Source organism: Thunnus thynnus, chromosome 6, assembly GCF_963924715.1.
Source record: "Thunnus thynnus chromosome 6, fThuThy2.1, whole genome shotgun sequence".
Lineage (NCBI taxonomy): Eukaryota > Metazoa > Chordata > Actinopteri > Scombriformes > Scombridae > Thunnus > Thunnus thynnus.
In genome coordinates, this window is record NC_089522.1 from 12881027 (window position 1) to 12904631 (window position 23605).

Here is a 23605-nt window from a genome sequence, read left to right on the forward strand (position 1 = left end):
TAAATTCAGAATGTGTGACAGAAATTAAAATGAGAAATTTTTATGTTTGACATTCATGGGAGACACTTTATCTGTGTCTACAGCAGCCCTGGCTTAAACAAGTAAGGCTAATAATGCCCACAAATGGTTTTAGAGAGATTTAAGGAGGAAGTTATGCTTGAAATGGAAGGTTAAAGGTAATGACAGCATAGTAATCGCTAGTACTTGTGAATGTGGCCTGTTTTGATGGTGCACATTAATTCATTTCATTTTTCCAGTTATATCACTCTTTGTCTTTTTCTTGTATTTCTCTAAAATTTGAGGGGTGTGTTGGGTATTAAAATTGTTAAGTCAATCATTAACTGCACTGAAATATATTCGAGGAGGAAATAAAGGTGTATTGGTACCTTGGGCCCAGATCAGTCTTTTTTGGTTTGTTCCTACTTTGTTTTGGTTTTTTTTGTTTGTTTGGTTTTTTTGCCCTTTTGAATGGCTCATCATAAGTAAGTAGTAAGTAAGTAAGTTTATTTAAAGTATAAATTCACAGAGGTCCCAGTACACTTTACAAGAAAGAAGTACACATTACAGATAAATAGACTGCGACACATGAAAACACGGGACAACAAAATTAATACGATTAAAATAAAATTTGATGGAAAATTGATTGGAATGAAAATAAATTAGTCATGTCTCAGTGGTGTTTGCCTCTCTAGTGTGGTAAACTATTCCACTAAAGTGGAGCTGAATGTGTACTGTGAGTGTAAGTGGGGTGCTAGCCCATGAAGAGCTTTGTAGGTAATAAGGAGCAGCATGTAGTCTGATCTGAGTGAAATGGGGAAACAGTGAAGTGAGGACAGAATTGGTGTTATTTGCTCAATTTTTTTTTTGACGGACACTTTTGACAGGATGACATGCTTGGTGGAGTCTGACCATAGAACCACATCAGGATGTAGGGTGGTGGTGGTAATGTGCTGGGGGAAGTTTATCCGCACCCGAAGGTCCACAAACATCTTCCAGTCTTTGCTGAGGCCAGGATTCCTACAGATTTTCTAGTAGCAGGTGTTGTTTGTTCCCCAGCTCTGACAAAGTTGATGAGCTTGGAAGAGCAGGTGTGCCTGTTTGTTTCCAGTCCTTCGTTGATGGTTTGAGCAATGACCTTCAGAACTTGATCGTGGTGCCAGTGATATCTCCCATCTGCTAAGGCTTTTGGGCAGCCACTCAGTATGTGCTTGAGTGTTCCACATTCTGAGCAAAGTGGACACGTTGGTCTGTTTTTCCCCATGTGTGGAGGTTACCTGGGCTGGGTAGTACGTCATACACTGCCTGGATGAGGAACTTTACTCTGTGGAGCTCAGACTTCCACAGGTCCGCCCAGGTCACTTTCCTTTCAAGAGCAGCGCCCCATTTTGTCCATGCTCCTTGCTTCTTCATACCAACTGTTCTGCATTTCTTACATCCTCCATGGCTGCCCTCACTCCTTACTGCACCAGGTGCCGGTTTTCCTGACTGCTGGTGTTCATGTGAGGAGCAGGGAATGATCCCAGTGCGGCTCTACCATGCGTGACTACACCTACCAGTCTGCTGTGGCGGAATCGTGCCTCAGGCTGCTGGACCTCTTCTGCTGCTCGCCATTTCCTGCCCGTTCCCACCTTAATTCCTGCTTTGACCGCCTTTTGGTCCTTCGACTCTTGCTATTCCAATACTTCTCTTCTCCTCAATACCTTGAATTCCTCTTCCAAGGATTTGAATGGAAGCTTGAGTTTGTTGCTGTTGCCATAGAGCCCAAGTCTTTCTCACCTTTCTCACCTTTCTTTCTAAAGCCTCTACTGTTGAGACAGGCTCTTCATACACCAGGAGAGGCCAAAAGATTCTTTTAATTATCTCAAAAACAACATAAGATCATTTTCTTAAGAAAACAAAAATTTATTTCAAGGTTGTCCTCATTGCCGTTTCCAGTGCAAAGAGGATGTGGTGGTGCACTTGGTGGGCCGGTGGCTGGACACTTCATCCAGGGGGCATCTGAAAACAAAGCTTTGGGAGAAGAGGACACAGAATTATGCATAAACATGTGAAAGTCAGGCAAACTGGTAGAACACTCTCGTCTTGATGGTCATTATGCAAACAATAAGCAGCATGTTTTTGATAAATCATTTCTTTCATTGCCAAAACTGCTTAAAGCTTTTAACCAATAACAAGTTTCAAAAGTCTAATGAAAAGTTTTATATTGAATGAAAGTTTGAAGTAAGATGAGGTTGTAAGATTGCATGGGGTCACAAACAAATACACACAAATTCATTCATTCATTCAACCGGGTGTCTCTGGTTTATGCTAAAATGCTACATCCTCTTACAAATGAGCTCTGCATGGCTTAACCTTTAGCCACACAGGTCATTGAAAGGAGATCATTTGCAATCACCCTGCGGATGACAGGGATGGATGGCCGGGCCATGAGCTGGATGCTCACCAGAGTTTTGAATAAAGGCAACCTCTTGGTGAAAGGCCGGAACTCCTCGTTCTGCTTGGCAGGAAGGGATCGGCTCTCATCTGCAGGAGAGATACACACTGTTGTTGTGGTTAATTAAAAGTATAAGTAAAAAGATTTATTGAAGCCACATGAGGTGTGTAAGTTTTTTGGTACTAAGCAGTCATTGGTGTTTACACTTTACTTCCAAAAGATCACTTGGTAATCAATAGTGTGGCCAGTATTGTGACCACTAGGGGAGAACAGGGTAAATAGAGCCAGTGGGTAAAATGAGCCACCCCCTTTATCTAGGTAACCATAAGCAAAAGTAATCATGTGACCGCAAATTAAGAAAGTATAGTTCACATTACTCAATCCATCTTGGACTCAAGCACATGGAGAGAGTGGTAAGCAAAACAGAGCAAATAAAATGATATTTGTCATGCCAAGTGAATTCATCATGTTACTTAAGTTATCAGTCTTGTATCTTAATTAAAATAGATACATTTTGGACATTATTGCATGTTAATTTAAGTCAGTGTAAGCTACAAAACAAGGTCATAAACTTAGCATAACTGTGGATCTGAGCCACTGTGTGAAACAGTTTTGTCAAAATGGAGGTTGTAGAGTAAAACGTGCCAGTGATATTAGAGCAAGTTGAGTCAATGGCTCAATATACCCCCAAAAATTATTCTGATATTCTAGAGTCTAGAGACCCTGTTTATGTTTGATCCATGTTACAAGTGTTACAGTGTTGATGAATAAATACCTTATTGTTGACTAATGTTAAGTGTAAGCCACACACAAACATGCTGTACACATAAAGTGTCTTAGTAAGGTGTTGGTCCACCATGTGCCACCAGAACAGCTTCAATACACCTTGGCATTGATTCTACAAGTCTCTGAACTCTACTGGAGGGATGAGCACCATTCTTCCAAAAGATATTCCCTCATTTGCTGTTTTGATGATGGTGGTGGAGAGCGCTGTCTAACACATCAGTCCAAAATCTCCCCTAGGTGTTCAGCTGGATTGAGATCTGGTGACTGTGAAGGTCATAGCATATGAGTCACATCATTTTCATACTCATCAAACCATTCAGTGACCACTCATGCCCTGTGCATTGGGGCATTGTCATCCTGGAAGAGACCACTCCCATCAGGATAGAAATATTTCATCATAGGATAAAGGTGATGACTCACAACAACTTTGTATTGATTTGCAGTGACCCTTCTCTCTAAGGGGACAGGTGGACCCAAACCATGCCAGCAAAATGCCCCCCACAGCATAACAGAGCCACCGGATCCCCTCAGTGTAGGGGTCAAGCATTCAAACCTGTACCAGTTTTTCCTTTAATTTGTCACCTGTCTGTATACACAAAAGCACATTTACACACACATTCTTTCTGTAGCTAACAAACAAAGATCACAGTTTAATCTTTACTGAAAATGTTTAGGTAACATGTTGAACAACAAGACACAAACATATGATTTTACTTAAAAGTATGAGTTTTTTTTCTTTTGTTAAATTGATGGCATTAATAAAGTTCAAAATTATCTCAAATTTGTTTGATTTTGTGTAATTTTTATATCAGTATTTAATATTAGCACTATTTACCCCATCCTCATACTCATTTTACCCCTACCTTGGGGTAAGTTGTGCCATAGGACTAACTTTTTTATGTGGTCTCATCATCCTAAAACCACAATAATTAGATAACTTCTTTTAATTTCCATGGGTACACAACAACCTGAGGTGTATATATAGTAACTATTTGAAACAAATACACTTTAATTTTGCAGTAAAATCATCAAATGTAAAAAGTGGCTCATGTTACCCCTGTTCTCCCCTACTTTATTTTCTTGGATGTTGTGATGCAGTTTGACTGTTTATGGTAAAATGCAAATAAATGTGGCCCTGATGCTCATCTTGCAAATAATTAGAAGCATCTCATGACCATCATTGTATATTTTGGTTTAAATATCCCATAACCCTTATATTCCTTGTCTGTATCACATTAAAAGAATTTGTGTTGTTATAACATGATAAATTGCTGTTGATAAGAAGAATCTTTTATGTTGTTAAAACAAGAAAAAGATCAAGAGATGAAAAATTAACAATGACTAGCTTATGTGGTTTAATTCAGTTTTATTTACAGACATACAAAAGAATACAAAATAAAGCCTTTGCAATAACACATAAAAACTTTCTCCACATGTCTACATCAATAATTTTATATTATTGATTGGTCAAGTTAGGCCTATTTGATAGTCTAGCCATCAGAGTCACTGACCAGATCTTTTTTCATTAAACCAACTTATTGTGTTATAACGAGAGAGGTTACTTTTTAAAAGATTTCATGATATAACAAGATGCAACATTTTGTTATAGCAAGAAAATGTTCTTGTCAAAATGGAATAATTTTGGTATCTAGTAATACCATGACAAATAACTTGTTGGAGTGTGAAAAGATCTTGTTAAAATGAAAAAACTTTTTACATTTTAACAAGAAAATGAGCAAAAATGTTTTACGTCATGGTGGCAGCAATACACTGCCATACAAAAGCCCTGATATCCTGCACCCTAATTTTAATCTCAATACAAAAAGGAACAGATACACAAGTATATTTAAGGTGTGCCTGGGGACAGCATCACAGTAAAGTGATGCCCTCACTTGGTAAGATCAATAATACGACTATGGCATTCAATTAAAACCAGACCACATTAGACAAATTAGAAAATGTACTCTATAAAGATACTGTGTGATGGTATTTCAAAAGGTAAAAATAACTTTTCTACTTTTATTGTTAAGTGAAAAAGAGGAGCTCTACATGGCCATAACCAATGAAATGGAGAGACGTGGAATCGTGCTGTGAATTTCTAGCCAGAAGATCAGTGAAATTTTGTTTTATCACAAATAGAATTAAGGTTTCACAAATCCTAAACTGTGTTTTAATGAGTCTCTAGAGTCTCCTTGGTAATCTATTCCAGATTTGACAAGTCTATGTGGTTTTTGATCGAGACGTGGTCCAATGTGGTCTGGATGGAGAAAAAAGAAACAGTGAAATCGCCCTTTCTTCTGTTTTCATAAGCTAAAAAAAAAAAAGTTTCACAAATCTGAAAGTGGGTTTAAACAACATTAAGGATTTTGCTACAATGTCTAACAATTTTTGTGTAAAGTGTAAATGGTGAAAAAACAGAATCAGCCACTAAATATCATTATTTATGTTTCCCATTGTTCTCTCAGACAACTGCTGCCTGTGTTCGATTGTGCCAGTGATCAAATCAAACAGCCTATCAAAAGTCATGGTCAGTATTCAAAGTGACCAATCATAGGGACGGTCTATGTATTCTATTCCTGCCTCCAAAGTCTAAAAAGTCAACTTGACAAGCGAGTGGGTGTTGAGCAGTGGCAATCGTGTAGGGAGGTGTGCACTCACATCACATGCATGCACCTGGTTTTTATGTGCAAAGGTTGAGACTAATTACATGTCATATACGGCAACCTCAAAAAATTGTTACACAAAGAAGAAAAAGAGGAAAACACCCAAATTCCATATTATGTTTTTATTGAATCACATCTATTGTTATATAATTGCTGCACATGCACATGTAGACTGGATATCTAAATTAGTACAGGGTTTAAAAGAATTAACTTGGATTATCTTTGAATGATCTGAGGTGGGTATTTAACCTAACAAGATTTTGATGTGTATGTTTAAACTGTAGTGTAGATTGAATTTATCAGTAGTGTAAATTTTAATCCTTGTGTCACCAACACTGTCTTTGATTAAGTTATTCAAGTACAAAGGTAAAACTTATCACAACAGTTCTTTCTGATGTGTAGTCTACAGTTCTGACCTGGTAGTATTCATGAAGTGATGAGTAGTATTGTTTTTTTCACATATATAGTGTGGATGAAATACTTGTATAACAAGGCCAGAAAGGTCTTGCATGGAGGGATGCCAAACTGTAAATTTATTGACAATTACCTTGTTAAAATGGACTAAATAATTGGTGGCTGCTCAGATTGGTCGGTCCACCACTTTGGTACAGACTGAAATATCTCAACAACTATTGCAGTGAACGCCATGGGATTTTTGTATAGACATATATGGCCCCCAGAGGATGAGTCCTAATATTAGGCTTTGGTGATTTTTCTTCTATCACAACCAGCAGGTCAAAGTTTTCACTTATCTAGTGAAATATCAAGATTTGCAAAATGGATTGGTTGCTACAGATATTCATGGTCCCCGAGGAAGTATTCTAAAGACTTTAGAGAGTCTCTGTCTTTTCATCTAGCACCACCATGAGGCTCACATTTGTGGTTTTGAGTACAATGTCTCAACAACGGTTGGATGGATTACCATGAAATTTAGTTAAAATATTTATGTTCGCATCAAGGTGAATTTGAATCACTTTGGTGATCTTGTACAACTTTTCATCTTTTTGTGTGGGACTAAATTTCTTGCTAAATTAATGAAAGTCCCATCAGCCTCAGTTTTACTTTGTGTAGTGCTAATTACCAAATGTTAGCATGCTAACAGGCTAAACTAAGATGGTAACCATGGCAAACATTATACCTGCTTATCACACCATGTCAGCATTGTTATTGTGAGGATGTTAGCATGCTGATGTTAGCATTCAGCACAAAGCACCTCTGAAATTGGTGGTGATAAAACTGTCTTTATCTGTCTGGGAAAAAATATGTTAAAACACAATAGTTGGCAAATTTACCAGGAATGAGATCCACCATGGAGAGTTGGGCTACATTCAGAGTTTCAGTGGTCTTAAAAGTACCGACCACTTCTATCACTTTTGACACAGTGGACAGATTCTTGTTAAGGTCACCACAAGGTTGGATCAAGCTGTTGACTGAGATGCCCCAAATTGACATAGAAGAAATGCCATTTGTCTTGTTTAGTTTGTTTCTGATTAGGACTAGGAGATGCTAACCATCCCTGAAACAGCAGTATGAGTGCCTCTTGTTGAAATTGCTGTATATTATTTTAGCTAATATCAAGATTTTGCTTATCAGTACATCCCTCAGTAAAACAACCAATTAACCAATCAAAAATATCTATAACACTATGATTATCTTACAATAAGACAAAGATTTAAACTATACTATACTCTAAAAGCTTAATTATTATCATTGTATTGAAAGTATTCAGAAGCCCTGAAACACACCAGCTCCTCTGTCAATAGATACACACTGGAGGCTGCTACTGGCTAATTGTTTTGGTATAACTTTGAATGAGACCTTGAAAGTACTGCTGTGTGTTTCTGTGGGGTTGAAAAATGATGATGTAACATTTTGGGAGGAAATACCACAACAGAAAGGAGTAGAGACTGGACAATACTGCCAGAGCGTTAAGAGTTTGGATGTACTTTCCACGGTAAAGTATTGATTCAGTGGCAAAGATGATCCAGGTGAGGATCAGCAGGAGCAGGCAGAAGGTTATCGCTTTGGCCTCATTGTAATTTTTTGGGAGGTCTTTTCCCATGTAGGAGAAAATAAAGCAAAGGGAGGACAGAAATACAAGTAAAATCACAGGACCAGAGAATACTTTGAGATTGATGTCACAGCCAAGTATGATTTTGTCTGGATACCAATTCGTTTCATTGTTTGGCTTGGGGTGTCCATAAAAATAGCTAATGAGAAGTATGAGTGCCTGAGTAACAAATGCCATTGTGATGACCAGCCATTGTCCATGATATTTCATCCACCAGCTGTAGAGATTGGGAAAGTTGGCAGCTATTTTGAAAATGCAAACAATTTGAAAAGAGCGCACTACAAAACATGCAAGACAGACAGCATAGAACAATGAAAATGGTAGGAACCTTAAGATACAAAAGGGAATGGTTGGCTTACCAAAGTAGAAGAATATACTAAAACTACACAGACTGAGGGAACCTAAAATTAAGAAGCACATTGGTCCCCCAGCAGATCTGACAACAGGTGTGTTGTAGTTGATGGCAAAGAGAACAGACGTGGCTAGTGCGAGGCCCACCAAGGTGCAGGCCCCAATCATGGTCAGTATAGCCCCACTGTCTGTGAACGGGATGTACTCCACCAACCGCAGACTGCATGATGTACTTCCTACTTTGGACCACTCTGTCTCCTTACAGTGGATGCACTTGTAGGGATCCTCTGTTTTACAATAAGAAAGACAGATTGTCAATAGATAAAAGACAAACTTCTGAAAAATCCTTGAGTAAAGAGAGATCAGACAGCTGAGGAAATAAGTTTAGAATTTTAACCTGTGATACTGTATGTTCTTCTAAAACAAGCTTTTATGTCAAACTTGCTTTAGTTATTTATAGTTTTATACACTAGAGGTAATTGTAACAACCTCCCATGTGTTATAATTTACCTGTGTTGTTGATATAAGTTCCCTTCGGACAGATTTGACAAGTGAAGCAGCATTTGTGGATTCCATCTTGCCTTTTTGCATATCCTACAGGACATTCTGGGGAACATAGTGAAGATGGCACCTGTACAAAACAATTATTTAGCAGCAAATCAAATGTCAAATCAGATTTTGTAAAAGGTAACCGACACTGAATATTACAATATCTCTGCAAAATTACATAATAAAAACTGATGTTCCTCAAGTTATGGTTTGCCCCAGTCACAGCTATTACTAATCAAGTCAACTTTGTCATCCACATGCACATCTCTGCAGAAGCAGGAAAAATCAAGACAAAGCATATTTAAATCACCATATAAACTCTTTAAAAAACAACTTACTTCTCCCTTTGTGAACCACTGGATTTTGGTGTTGTTGATGAAGAAATCGAATGATGGGGGAAATTTATAAAAGCCGATCTGCTCTGCATCACCACTGTTGTTCCAGTAAATTATAGAATAGAATCCGAATGTGGGGTCACCGTTCTCATCAAACTGAATACTCTTGTTTAAAAGAGTAAAGTTTGACTTCTTTAGCTCTGCTAGAACCTGATGTGGGAAGACAAATTTCAGATGATCGTTACTTTTTTGGGTGCACAAGATTGAACATCAGAGATATTGATTAAATACGATTTAAAAATATTCTTGATCTGCAGTGTGATCCCATTTCTCTTTTTACTGTATAAGAAAGTGGTTTATTAGATTGTAAACTGAATACTGAAGGCAGAAATCAGACTAAACTTTTGCTCTCTGTTCTAGTAGCTCCCAGTAAATTAAATTTAATTGAGCGTTGTTTCAATCTCACATAGATTTACTGTGACTGAGACATCTCTCAAGGCTTGACAACACCTGACATGACATGATCTCTTTCAGACTTATTCACTGCTCTATTGAAATTATCCTATTGGAAGCCATCATCACAGTATGTGGATTTGTTGTCTGATTTCTAATGTTTGGAAGGTAAAAATCAGTTGATTGTTTTCCAAGGATACTGCACAGGCTTTTTTTTACATCTGTGTTATATGACAACAAAACAGATCAGTGTTTTTACTCATGATTGGTTACTTTCAAATGTCTATAAGCTAAACTTGTGAGAAACAGAAATGGCCAAGAGTCAGATGGTTCATTTGTATAATCTACTTACCATGTATGGGTAGACTGTAATATTGTCATTGCATCTTCCAGCTCCACATTGCAAGACATTGTGTAAGGCATGAGCGATGGCATATACAGCAGAATAAACAGGAAGAGAGAAAGATGGGTCTTCAACAATGACCTTTTCTGGACTCAGGTCACTGCAGTTACAAATCTGATTACAAAACATCTGTTGTTCTGCATTTTCACATTGAGTCTGGCTTTTAGAGGAAAAGACAAAATCCCTGAAACCTGGTATTGTCACTACTGGCTGAGACACCCCGAGTATAGTTCCAATGTTTTTGATTCCTTTCTCCTTTGGGAGCCTCTTGTTTAAGGACCATGTGTCATCTGCTATCCACACCTTGTTTGTGACATTCAGTTTTATTGCTGACTCAATGAGAGCTTCAGCAGTCCATTCTGGGGCAAAAACAATTATGACATGTACCTCCTGTGCCTTTATCTGTCTGAAAATTAGGGAGTAATTTGTATCACTGTTGAGGCCTTTGGTGTATGCCAGGCAGATCTCAGTATCCTTTATCATCTTCATGAACAATTCCAGGCCATCATTGCCATAATCATTATCACTGTTAAGGAAAGCAACCCAGCGCCACTGGAAGTGTTGCACAATTTTAACAATTACTGCTATGGTGTCTTTATTGGGATGCACTGTTCGTAGGAAAGAGGGGAAAAAAAATTTTCTTGAAAAAACAGAACTAGCAACTCCATAACTGACCTGTTAAAAGAGTAACAGAGAAAATGTCATAATTTTCAGTGACAATAAATTCTTAAATGTCAAACAATGTCAAAAACAATATATATATATATATTTTGTTTTTACCATAGGAATGAGATCCGCCATGAAGAGTGGGGCTACAGAAAGGGATTGAGCGCTTGTAAAAGGACCAACCACTGCTATCACTTTGGACACTGTAGACACATTCTTGTGTGTGTCACCCCGAGATTTGATCAAGCCAGTGACTGAAATAAGGTCAAAAATATCTGGGAAATTCTGTGTATCTGAGCAGTGGTCAAATATCTTATAGCCGAGAGATACATTTGGCAGGAGGCTGGTAGAGTTATTGATTTCCTCCACAGTGAATCTCATCAACTGAAACCTCCGGTAACTTGACAGAATTAAGGGTTTACTGTTGACAGAGAAAGGACAGCGACAGTGTAAGAATTTGGTTAATTGTTTTATCAGTTCTACCACAGTGCTTTAACTAGTAGTTTATGAAGGCTCAGTTAAAACTATCAGTTTTCAGACCCATACACAGATACAGATATTTAAAAGGGGATTTCTTGGGACAAGGAGTGAGGTCCAAAATGTGGACCTGATGTCCTTCAACAACTTCGGTAATGTAGCAGTTAGCAAGATTTATTATTAGACTCACCTGGAGCAGTCGATGGCTTCTGGTCTGTAACGATAAATAAAGCCATTGACATGATGAACATCAAAAAGTCCACCTATCAAATAATCTCCTTCCAGCTGGAACTCTGAGGCTGGGACAGTGCATTGAGTCAAGACATGAAGAAGAGATTCCAGTAGACACAGAGAAGCTAGAAAATGTTTCATTGTTGTAGTTACCATTTCCCTTTCTGATGTGATTTTTAATAGGATGTCGTGAGACACTGGTGATGGTGAAGCCTCAGTGATCATTTCCATGCACTTGGGTTTGCATGAGGCATCATAAATATTTACCCATAAATGGTTGGAGGAGAATTCACAAATCAGTATGCAAAAGCATCTAAACTGCTGCTCTACAGACAGCCTGTGATGTATATACATACACAGGTGTAAACAATATGTGCAAGTAAGGTAAGTTGAATGTCTCTATCATGGTAATGTTAGAAATTAAACATAACAATACATCCCGTCTTTAAGGTGAAATGTCAAATGCACTCATGCTTTAAATTCAGAATGTGTGACAGAAATTAAAATGAGAAATATTTATGTTTGACATTCATGGGAGACACTTTATCTGTGTCTACAGCAGCCCTGGCTTAAACAAGTAAGGCTAATAATGCCCACAAATGGTTTTAGAGAGATTTAAGGAGGAAGTTATGCTTGAAATGGAAGGTTAAAGGTAATGACAGCATAGTAATCGCTAGTACTTGTGAATGTGGCCTGTTTTGATGGTGCACATTAATTCATTTCATTTTGCAGTTATATCACTCTTGTGCTTTGCATCGTCTTTTTCTTGTATTTCTCTGAAATTTGAGGGGTGTGTTGAGTGTTAAAATTGTTAAGTCAATCATTAACTGCACTGAAATATATTCGAGGAGGAAATAAAGGTGTATTGGTACGTTGGGCCCAGATCAGTCTTTTTTGGTTTGTTCCTACTTTGTTTTGGTTTTTTTTGTTTGTTTGGTTTTTTTGCCCTTTTGAATGGCTCATCATAAGTAAGTAGTAAGTAAGTAAGTTTATTTAAAGTGTAAATTCACTGAGGTCCCAGTACACTTTACAAGAAAGAAGTACACATTACAGATAAATAGACTGCGACACATGAAAACACAGGACAACAAAATTAATACGATTAAAATAAAATTTGATGGAAAATTGATTGGAATGAAAATAAATTAGTCATGTCTCAGTGGTGTTTGCCTCTCTAGTGTGGTAAACTATTCCACTAAAGTGGAGCTGAATTTGTACTGTGAGTGTAAGTGGGGTGCTAGCCCATGAAGAGCTTTGTAGGTAGTAAGGAGCAGCATGTAGTCTGACCTGAGTGAAATGGGGATACAGTGAAGTGAGGACAGAATTGGTGTTATTTGCTCAATTTTTTTTTGACGGACACTTCCCCTTCCATCCTGATTCTTTGCACTGGGTGACAAGGACCTCATACTTGGCCAGTTTTCTCTCAAAGCCTTCATCCAGGTTTTCTTCCCATGATACCGTCAGCTCTAACATGCTTGGTGGAGTCCAACCATAGAACCACATCAGGATGTAGGGTGGTGGTGGTAATGTGCTGGGGGAAGTTTATCTGCACCCGAAGGTCCACAAACATCTTCCAGTCTTTGCTGAGGCCAGGATTCCTGCAGATTTTCTAGTAGCAGGTGTTGTTTGTTCCCCAGCTCTGACAAAGTTGATGAGCTTGGAAGAGCAGGTGTGCCTGTTTGTTTCCAGTCCTTCGTTGATGGTTTGAGCAATGACCTTCAGAACTTGATCGTGGTGCCAGTGATATCTCCCATCTGCTAAGGCTTTTGGGCAGCCACTCAGTATGTGCTTGAGTGTTCCACATTCTGAGCAAAGTGGACACGTTGGTCTGTTTTTCCCCATGTGTGGAGGTTACCTGGGCTGGGTAGTACGTCATACACTGCCTGGATGAGGAACTTTACTCTGTGGAGCTCAGACTTCCACAGGTCCGCCCAGGTCACTTTCCTTTCAAGAGCAGCGCCCCATTTTGTCCATGCTCCTTGCTTCTTCATACCAACTGTTCTGCATTTCTTACATCCTCCATGGCTGCCCTCACTCCTTACTGCACCAGGTGCCGGTTTTCCTGACTGCTGGTGTTCATGTGAGGAGCAGGGAATGATCCCAGTGCGGCTCTACCATGCGTGACTACACCTACCAGTCTGCTGTGGTGGAATCGTGCCTCAGGCTGCTGGACCTCTTCTGCTGCTCGCCATTTCCTGCCCGTTCCCACCTTAATTCCTGCTTTGACCACCTTTTGGTCCTTCGACTCTTGCTATTCCAATACTTCTCTTCTCCTCAATACCTTGAATTCCTCTTCCAAGGATTTGAATGGAAGCTTGAGTTTGTTGCTGTTGCCATAGAGCCCAAGTCTTTCTCACCTTTCTCACCTTTCTTTCTAAAGCCTCTACTGTTGAGACAGGCTCTTCATACACCAGGAGAGGCCAAAAGATTCTTTTAATTATCTCAAAAACAACATAAGATCATTTTCTTAAGAAAACAAAAATTTATTTCAAGGTTGTCCTCATTGCCATGTGTGCACAGAGGATGTGGTGGTGCACTTGGTGGGCCGGTGGCTGGACACTTCATCCAGGGGGCATCTGAAAACAAAGCTTTGGGAGAAGAGGACACAGAATTATGCATAAACATGTGAAAGTCAGGCAAACTGGTAGAACACTGTCGTCTTGATGGTTATTATGCAAACAATAAGCAGCATGTTTTTGATAAATCATTTCTTTCATTGCCAAAATTGCTTAAAGCTTTTAACCAATAACAAGTTTCAAAAGTCTAATAAAAAGTTTTATATTGAATGAAAGTTTGAAGTAAGATGAGGTTGTAAGATTGCATGGGGTCACAAGCAAATACACACAAATTCATTCATTCATTCAACCGGGTGTCTCTGGTTTATGCTAAAATGCTACATCCTCTTACAAATGAGCTCTGCATGGCTTAACCTTTAGCCACACAGGTCATTGAAAGGAGATCATTTGCAATCACCCTGCGGATGACAGGGATGGATGGCCCGGCCATGAGCTGGATGCTCATGAGTTTTGAATAAAGGCAACCTCTTGGTGAAAGGCCGGAACTCCTCGTTCTGCTTGGCAGGAAGGGATCGGCTCTCATCTGCAGGAGAGATACACACTGTTGTTGTGGTTAATTAAAAGTATAAGTAAAAAGATTTATTGAAGCCACATGAGGTGTGTAAGTTTTTTGGTACTAAGCAGTCATTGGTGTTTACACTTTACTTCCAAAAGATCACTTGGTAATCAATAGTGTGGCCAGTATTGTGACCACTAGGGGAGAACAGGGTAAATAGAGCCAGTGGGTAAAATGAGCCACCCCCTTTATCTAGGTAACCATAAGCAAAAGTAATCATGTGACCGCAAATTAAGAAAGTATAGTTCACATTACTCAATCCATCTTGGACTCAAGCACATGGAGAGAGTGGTAAGCAAAACAGAGCAAATAAAATGATATTTGTCATGCCAAGTGAATTCATCATGTTACTTAAGTTATCAGTCTTGTATCTTAATTAAAATAGATACATTTTGGACATTATTGCATGTTAATTTAAGACAGTGTAAGCTACAAAACAAGGTCATAAACTTAACATAACTGTGGATCTGAGCCACTGTGTGAAACAGTTTTGTCAAAATGGAGGTTGTGGAGTAAAACGTGCCAGTGATGTTAGAGCAAGTTGAGTCAATGGCTCAATATACCCCCAAAAATTATTCTCTGATATTCTAGAGTCTAGAGACCCTGTTTATGTTTGATCCATGTTACAAGTGTTACAGTGTTGATGAATAAATACCTTATTGTTGACTAATGTTAAGTGTAAGCCACACACAAACATGCTGTACACATAAAGTGTCTTAGTAAGGTGTTGGTCCACCATGTGCCACCAGAACAGCTTCAATACACCTTGGCATTGATTCTACAAGTCTCTGAACTCTACTGGAGGGATGAGCACCATTCTTCCAAAAGATATTCCCTCATTTGCTGTTTTGATGATGGTGGTGGAGAGCGCTGTCTAACACATCAGTCCAAAATCTCCCCTAGGTGTTCAGCTGGATTGAGATCTGGTGACTGTGAAGGTCATAGCATATGAGTCACATCATTTTCATACTCATCAAACCATTCAGTGACCACTCATGCCCTGTGCATTAGGGCATTGTCATCCTGGAAGAGACCACTCCCATCAGGATAGAAATATTTCATCATAGGATAAAGGTGATGACTCACAACAACTTTGTATTGATTTGCAGTGACCCTTCTCTCTAAGGGGACAGGTGGACCCAAACCATGCCAGCAAAATGCCCCCCACAGCATAACAGAGCCACCGGATCCCCTCAGTGTAGGGGTCAAGCATTCAAACCTGTACCAGTTTTTCCTTTAATTTGTCACCTGTCTGTATACACAAAAGCACATTTACACACACATTCTTTCTGTAGCTAACAAACAAAGATCACAGTTTAATCTTTACTGAAAATGTTTAGGTAACATGTTGAACAACAAGACACAAACATATGATTTTACTTAAAAGTATGAGTTTTTTCTTTTGTTAAATTGATGGCATTACTAAAGTTCAAAATAATCTCAAATTTGTTTGATTTTGTGTAATTTTTATATCAGTATTTAATATTAGCACTATTTACCCCATCCTCATACTCATTTTACCCCTACCTTGGGGTAAGTTGTGCCATAGGACTAACTTTTTTATGTGGTCTCATCATCCTAAAACCACAATAATTAGATAACTTTTAATTTCCATGGGTACACAACAACCTGAGGTGTATATATAGTAACTATTATTTGAAACAAATACACTTTAATTTTGCAGTAAAATCATCAAATGTAAAAAGTGGCTCATGTTACCCCTGTTCTCCCCTACTTTATTTTCTTGGATGTTGTGATGCAGTTTGACTGTTTATGGTAAAATGCAAATAAATGTGGCCCTGATGCTCATCTTGCAAATAATTAGAAGCATCTCATGACCATCATTGTATATTTTGGTTTAAATATCCCATAACCCTTATATTCCTTGTCTGTATCACATTAAAAGAATTTGTGTTGTTATAACATGATAAATTGCTGTTGATAAGAAGAATCTTTTATGTTGTTAAAACAAGAAAAAGATCAAGAGATGAAAAATTAACAATGACTAGCTTATGTGGTTTAATTCAGTTTTATTTACAGACATATAAAACAATACAAAATAAGGCCTTTGCAATAATACATAAAAACTTTCTCCACATGTCTACATCAATAATTTTATATTATTGATTGGTCAAGTTAGGCCTATTTGATAGTCTAGCCATCAGAGTCACTGACCAGATCTTTTTTCATTAAACCAACTTATTGTGTTATAACGAGAGAGGTTACTTTTTAAAAGATTTCATGATATAACAAGATGCAACATTTTGTTATAGCAAGAAAATGTTCTTGTCAAAATGGAATAATTTTGGTATCTAGTAATACCATGACAAATAACTTGTTGGAGTGTGAAAAGATCTTGTTAAAATGAAAAAACTTTTTACATTTTAACAAGAAAATGAGCAAAAATGTTTTATGTCATGGTGGCAGCAATACACTGCCATACAAAAGCCCTGATATCCTGCACCCTAATTTTAATCTCAATACAAAAAGGAACAGTTACACAAGTATATTTAAGGTGTGCCTGGGGACAGCATCACAGTAAAGTGATGCCTTCACTTGGTAAGATCAATAATACGACTATGGCATTCAATTAAAACCAGACCACATTAGACAAATTAGAAAATGTACTCTATAAAGATACTGTGTGATGGTATTTCAAAAGGTAAAAATAACTTTTCTACTTTTATTGTTAAGTGAAAAAGAGGAGCTCTACATGGCCATAACCAATGAAATGGAGAGACGTGGAATCGTGCTGTGAATTTCTAGCTAAAAGATCAGTGAAATTTTGTTTTATCACAAATAGCATTAAGGTTTCACAAATCCTAAACTGTGTTTTAATGAGTCTCTAGAGTCTCCTTGGTAATCTATTCCAGATTTGACAAGTCTATGTGGTTTTTGATCGAGACGTGGTCCAATGTGGTCTGGATGGAGAAAAAAGAAACAGCTTCACAAATCTGAAAGTGGGTTTAAACAATGTTAAGGATTTTGCTACAATGTCTAACAATTTTTGTGTAAAGTGTAAATGGTGAAAAAACAGAGAATCAGCCACTAAATATCATTATTTATGTTTCCCATTGTTCTCTCAGACAACTGCTGCCTGTGTTCGATTGTGCCAGTGATCAAATCAAACAGCCTATCAAAAGTCATGGTCAGTATTCAAAGTGACCAATCATAGGGACGGTCTATCTATTCTATTCCTGCCTCCAAAGTCTAAAAAGTCAACTTGACAAGCGAGTGGGTGTTGAGCAGTGGCAATCGTGTAGGGAGGTGTGCACTCACATCACATGCATGCACCTGGTTTTTATGTGCAAAGGTTGTGAGACTAATTACATGTCATATACGGCAACCTCAAAAAATTGTTACACAAAGAAGAAAAAGAGGAAAACACCCAAATTCCATATTATGTTTTTATTGAATCACATCTATTGTTATATAATTGCTGCACATGCACATGTAGACTGGATATCTAAATTAGTACAGGGTTTAAAAGAATTAACTTGGATTATCTTTGAATGATCTGAGGCAGGTGTTTAACCTAACAAGATTTTGATGTGTATGTTTAAACTGTAGTGTAGATTGAATTTATCAGTAGTGTAAATTTTAATCCTTGTGTCACCAACACTGTCTTTGATTAAGTTATTCAAGTACAAAGGTAAAACTTATCACAACAGTTCTTTCTGATGTGTAGTCTACAGTTCTGACCTGGTAGTATTCATGAAGTGATGAGTAGTATTGTTTTTTCACATATATAGTGTGGATGAAATACTTGTATAACAAGGCCAGAAAGGTCTTGCATGGAGGGATGCCAAACTGTAAATTTATTGACAATTACCTTGTTAAAATGGACTAAATAATTGGTGGCTGCTCGGATTGGTCGGTCCACCACTTTGGTACAGACTGAAATATCTCAACAACTATTGCAGTGAACGCCATGGGATTTTTGTATAGACATATATGGCCCCCAGAGGATGAGTCCTAATATTAGGCTTTGGTGATTTTTCTTCTATCGCAACCAGCAGGTCAAAGTTTTCACTTATCTAGTGAAATATCAACATTTGCAAAATGGATTAGTTTCTACAGATATTCATGGTTCCCCGAGGAAGTATTCTAAAGACTTTAGAGAGTCTCTGTCTTTTCATCTAGCACCACCATGAGGTTCACATTTGTGGTTTTGAGTACAATGTCTCAACAACGGTTGGATGGATTACCATGAAATTTAGTTAAAATATTTATGTTCACATCAAGGTGAATTTGAATCACTTTGGTGATCTTGTACAACTTTTCATCTTTTTGTGTGGGACTAAATTTCTTGCTAAATTAATGAAAGTCCCATCAGCCTCAGTTTTACTTTGTGTAGTGCTAATTACCAAATGTTAGCATGCTAACAGGCTAAACTAAGATGGTAACCATGGCAAACATTATACCTGCTTAGCATCACCATGTCAGCATTGTTATTGTGAGGATGTTAGCATGCTAATGTTAGCATTTCACACAAAGCACCACTGTAACTGGTGGTGATAAAACTGTCTTTGTCTGGGAAAAAATATGTTCAAACACAATAGTTGGCAAATTTACCAGGGATGAGGCTGCTACTGGCTAATTGTTTTGGTATAACTTTGAATGAGACCTTGAAAGTACTGCTGTGTGTTTCTGTGGGGTTGAAAAATGATGATGTAACATTTTGGGAGGAAATACCACAACAGAAAGGAGTAGAGACTGGACAGTACTGCCAGAGCATTAAGAGTTTGGATGTACTTTCCACGGTAAAGTATTGATTCAGTGGCAAAGATGATCCAGGTGAGGATCAGCAGGAGCAGGCAGAAGGTTATCGCTTTGGCCTCATTGTAATTTTTTGGGAGGTCTTTTCCCATGTAGGAGAAAATAAAGCAAAGGGAGGACAGAAATACAAGTAAAATCACAGGACCAGAGAATACTTTGAGATTGATGTCACAGCCAAGTATGATTTTGTCTGGATACCAATTCGTTTCATTGTTTGGCTTGGGGTGTCCATAAAAATAGCTAATGAGAAGTATGAGTGCCTGAGTAACAAATGCCACTATGATGACCAGCCATTGTCCATGATATTTCATCCACCAGCTGTAGAGATTGGGAAAGTTGGCAGCTATTTTGAAAATGCAAACAATTTGAAAAGAGCGCACTACAAAACATGCAAGACAGACAGCGTAGAACAATGAAAATGGTAGGAACCTTAAGATACAAAAGGGAATGGTTGGCTTACCAAAGTAAAAGAATATACTAAAACTACACAGACTGAGGGAACCTAAAATCAAGAAGCACATTGGTCCCCCAGCAGATCTGACAACAGGTGTGTTGTAGTTGATGGCAAAGAGAACAGACGTGGCTAGTGCGAGGCCCACCAAGGTGCAGGCCCCAATCATGGTCAGTATAGCCCCGCTGTCTGTGAATGGGATGTACTCCACCAACCGCAGACTGCATGATGTACTTCCTTCTGTGGACCACTCTGTCTCCTTACAGTTGATGCACTTGTAGGGATCCTCTGTTTTACAATAAGAAAGACAGATTGTCAATAGATAAAAGAAAAACTTCTGAAAAATCCTTGAGTAAAGAGAGATCAGACAGCTGAGGAAATAAGTTTAGAATTTTAATCTGTGATACTGTATGTTCTTCTAAAACAAGCTTTTATGTCGAACTTGCTTTAGTTATTTATAGTTTTATACACTAGAGGTAATTGTAACAACCTCCCATGTGTTATAATTTACCTGTGTTGTTGATATAAGTTCCCTTCGGACAGATTTGACAAGTGAAGCAGCATTTATGGATTCCATCTTGCCTTTTTGCATATCCTACAGGACATTCTGGGGAACATAGTGAAGATGGCACCTGTACAAAACAATTATTTAGCAGCAAATCAAATGTCAAATTAAATTTTGTAAAAGGTAAGCGACACTGAATATTACAATATCTCTGCAAAATTACATAATAAAAACTGATGTTCCTCAAATTGTGGTTTGCCCCAGTCACAGCTATTACTAATCAAATCAACTTTGTCATCCACATGCACATCTCTGCAGAAGCAGGAAAAATCAAGAAAAAGCATATTTAAATCACCATATAAACTCTTTAAAAAACAACTTACTTCTCCCTTTGTGAACCACTGGATTTTGGTGTTGTTGATGAAGAAATCGAATGTTGGGGGAAATTTATAAAAGCCGATCTGCTCTGCATCACCACTGTTGTTCCAGTAAATTATAGAATAGAATCCGAATGTGGGGTCACCGTTCTCATCAAACTGAATACTCTTGTTTAAAAGAGTAAAGTTTGACTTCTTCAGCTCTGCTAGAACCTGATGTGGGAAGACAAATTTCAGATGATCGTTACTTTTTTGGGTGCACAAGATTGAACATCAGAGATATTGATTAAATACGATTTAAAAATATTCTTGATCTGCAGTGTGATCCCATTTCTCTTTTTACTGTATAAGAAAGTGGTTTATTAGATTGTAAACTGAATACTGAGGGCAGAAATCAGGCTAAACTTTTGCTCTCTGTTCTAGTAGCTCCCAGTAAATTAAATTTAATTGAGCGTTGTTTCAATCTCACATAGATTTACTGTGACTGAGACATCTCTCAAGGCTTGACAACACCTGACATGACATGATCTCTTTCAGACTTATTCACTGCTCTATTGAAATTATCCTACTGGAAGCCATCATCACAGTATGTGGATTTGTTGTCTGATTTCTAATGTTTGGAAGGTAAAAATCAGTCTTGATTGTATTCCAAGGATACTATACAGGCTTTGTTTACATCTGTGTTATATGACAACAAAACAGATCAGTGTTTTTACTCATGATTGGTTACTTTCAAATGTCTATAAGCTAAACTTGTGAGAAACAGAAATGGCCAAGAGTCAGATGGTTCATTTGTATAATCTACTTACCATGTATGGGTAGACTGTAATATTGTCATTGCATCTTCCAGCTCCACATTGCAAGACATTGTGTAAGGCATGAGCAATGGCATATACAGCAGAATAAACAGGAAGAGAGAAAGATGGGTCTTCAACAATGACCTTTTCTGGACTCAGGTCACTGCAGTTACAAATCTGATTACAAAACATCTGTTGTTCTGCATTTTCACATTGAGTCTGGCTTTTAGAGGAAAAGACAAAATCCCTGAAACCAGGTATTGTCACTACTGGCTGAGACACCCCGAGTATAGTTCCAATGTTTTTGATTCCTTTCTCCTTTGGGAGCCTCTTGTTTAAGGACCATGCGTCATCTGCTATCCACACCTTGTTTGTGACATTCAGTTGTATTGCTGACTCAATGAGAGCTTCAGCAGTCCATTCAGGGGCAAAAACAATTATGACATGTACCTCCTGTGCCTCTATCTGTCTGAAAATTAGGGAGTAATTTATATCACTGTTGAGGCCTTTGGTGTATGCCAGGCAGATCTCAGTGTCCTTTATCATCTTCATGAACAATTCCAGGCCATCATTGCCATAATCATTATCACTGTTAAGGAAAGCAACCCAGCGCCACTTGAAGTGTTGCACAATTTTAACAATTACTGCTATGGTGTCTATATTGGGATGCACTGTTCGTAGGAACGAGGGAAAGTTTTTTTTTCTTGAAAAAACAGAACTAGCAACTCCATAACTGACCTGTTAAAAGAGTAACAGAGAAAATGTCATAATTTTCAGTGACAATAAATTCTTAAATGTCAAACAATATCAAAAACAAAATATATATATATTTTTTGTTTTTACCATAGGAATGAGATCCACCACGAAGAGTGGGGCTACAGAAAGGGATTGAGCGCTTGTAAAAGGACCAACCACTGCTATCACTTTGGACACTGTAGACACATTCTTGTGTGTGTCACCCCGAGATTTGATCAAGCCATTGACTGAAATGAGGTTAAAAATATCTGGGAAATTCTGTGTATCTGAGCAGTGGTCAAATATCTTATAGCCGAGAGATACATTTGGCAGGAGGCTGGTAGAGTTATTGATTTCCTCCACAGTGAATCTCATCAACTGAAACCTCCGGTAACTTGACAGAATTAAGGGTTTACTGTTGACAGAGAAAGGACAGCGACAGTGTAAGAATTTGGTTAATTGTTTTATCAGTTCTACCACAGTGCTTTAACTAGTAGTTTATGAAGGCTCAGTTAACATTATCAGTTTTCAGACCCATACACAGATACAGATATTTAAAAGGGGATTTCATGGGACAAGGAGTGAGGTCAAAAATGTGGACCGGATGTCCTTCAACAACTTCGGTAATGTAGCAGTTAGCAAGATTTATTATTAGACTCACCTGGAGCAGTCAATGGCTTCTGGTCTGTAACGACAAATAAAGCCATTGACATGATGAACATCAAAAAGTCCACCTATCAAATAATCTCCTTCCAGCTGGAACTCTGAGGCTGGGACAGTGCATTGAGTCAAGGCATGAAGAAGAGATTCCAGTAGACACAGAGAAGCTAGAAAATATTTCATTGTTGTAGTTACCATTTCCCTTTCTGATGTGATTTTTAATAGGATGTCATGAGACACTGGTGATGTTTAAGCCTCAGTGATCATTTCCGTGTACTTGGGTTTGCATGAGGCGTCATAAATATTTACCCATAAATGGTTGGAGAAGAATTCACAAATCAGTATGCAAAAGCATCTAATCTGCTGCTGCACAGACAGCCTATGATGTATATACATACAAAGGTGTTAACAATATGTGCAAGTAAGTTGAATGTCTCTATCATGGATTCATCTGGTAATGTTAGAAATTAAACATAATGACACGTTCCTTCTTTCAGCCAAAATTCCAAATGCACTCATATTTTAAATTCAGAATGTGTGACAGAAATTAAAATGAGAAATAACGGACATTCATTGGAGACACTTTCCCTGTGTTAGATGTTTGGACTTTCTAGTTTACCTTCCTCTAAAGCAGCCTTGGCTTTAAACAAGTAAGGCTAATAATGCCCACAAATGGTTTTAGAGAGATTTAAGGAGGAAGTTATACTTGAAATGGAAGGTTAAAGGTAATGACAGTATAGTAATCGCTAG

The 23605-nt window shown here is 38.0% G+C and overlaps 2 protein-coding genes, 1 long non-coding RNA gene and 2 pseudogenes across 3 annotated transcripts; 1 reads left to right on the top strand and 4 right to left on the bottom strand.

Annotated features, from left to right (window-relative positions):
* Positions 1-701: 701 nt before the first annotated feature.
* On the bottom strand, positions 702-2776 carry LOC137185257 (uncharacterized; annotated as a pseudogene).
* A 4884-nt stretch (positions 2777-7660) lies between these two features.
* LOC137185338 (taste receptor type 1 member 1-like) lies at positions 7661-11596 on the bottom strand. The gene is made up of 6 exons (XM_067593677.1): positions 11379-11596; positions 10826-11132; positions 9995-10720; positions 9193-9399; positions 8816-8936; positions 7661-8592 (listed from the first exon to the last, which is right to left on the bottom strand). The coding sequence occupies exons 1-6, from the start codon at positions 11573-11575 to the stop codon at positions 7664-7666; spliced, it is 2487 nt and encodes an 828-aa protein (XP_067449778.1). The 5' UTR covers positions 11576-11596; the 3' UTR covers positions 7661-7663.
* Positions 11597-12757: 1161 nt separating this feature from the next.
* LOC137185258 (uncharacterized) lies at positions 12758-14440 on the bottom strand (annotated as a pseudogene).
* Positions 14441-15302: 862 nt separating this feature from the next.
* LOC137185339 (uncharacterized) lies at positions 15303-15999 on the top strand. Its single transcript, XR_010928833.1, has 2 exons — positions 15303-15805; positions 15847-15999. It is a non-coding gene; the product is annotated as an uncharacterized lncRNA (long non-coding RNA).
* Positions 16000-16627: 628 nt separating this feature from the next.
* LOC137184300 (taste receptor type 1 member 1-like) lies at positions 16628-23584 on the bottom strand. Its single transcript, XM_067591819.1, has 6 exons — positions 22857-23584; positions 22304-22610; positions 21473-22198; positions 20670-20876; positions 20293-20413; positions 16628-20069 (listed from the first exon to the last, which is right to left on the bottom strand). The coding sequence occupies exons 1-6, from the start codon at positions 23051-23053 to the stop codon at positions 19141-19143; spliced, it is 2487 nt and encodes an 828-aa protein (XP_067447920.1). The 5' UTR covers positions 23054-23584; the 3' UTR covers positions 16628-19140.
* Positions 23585-23605: the final 21 nt, after the last annotated feature.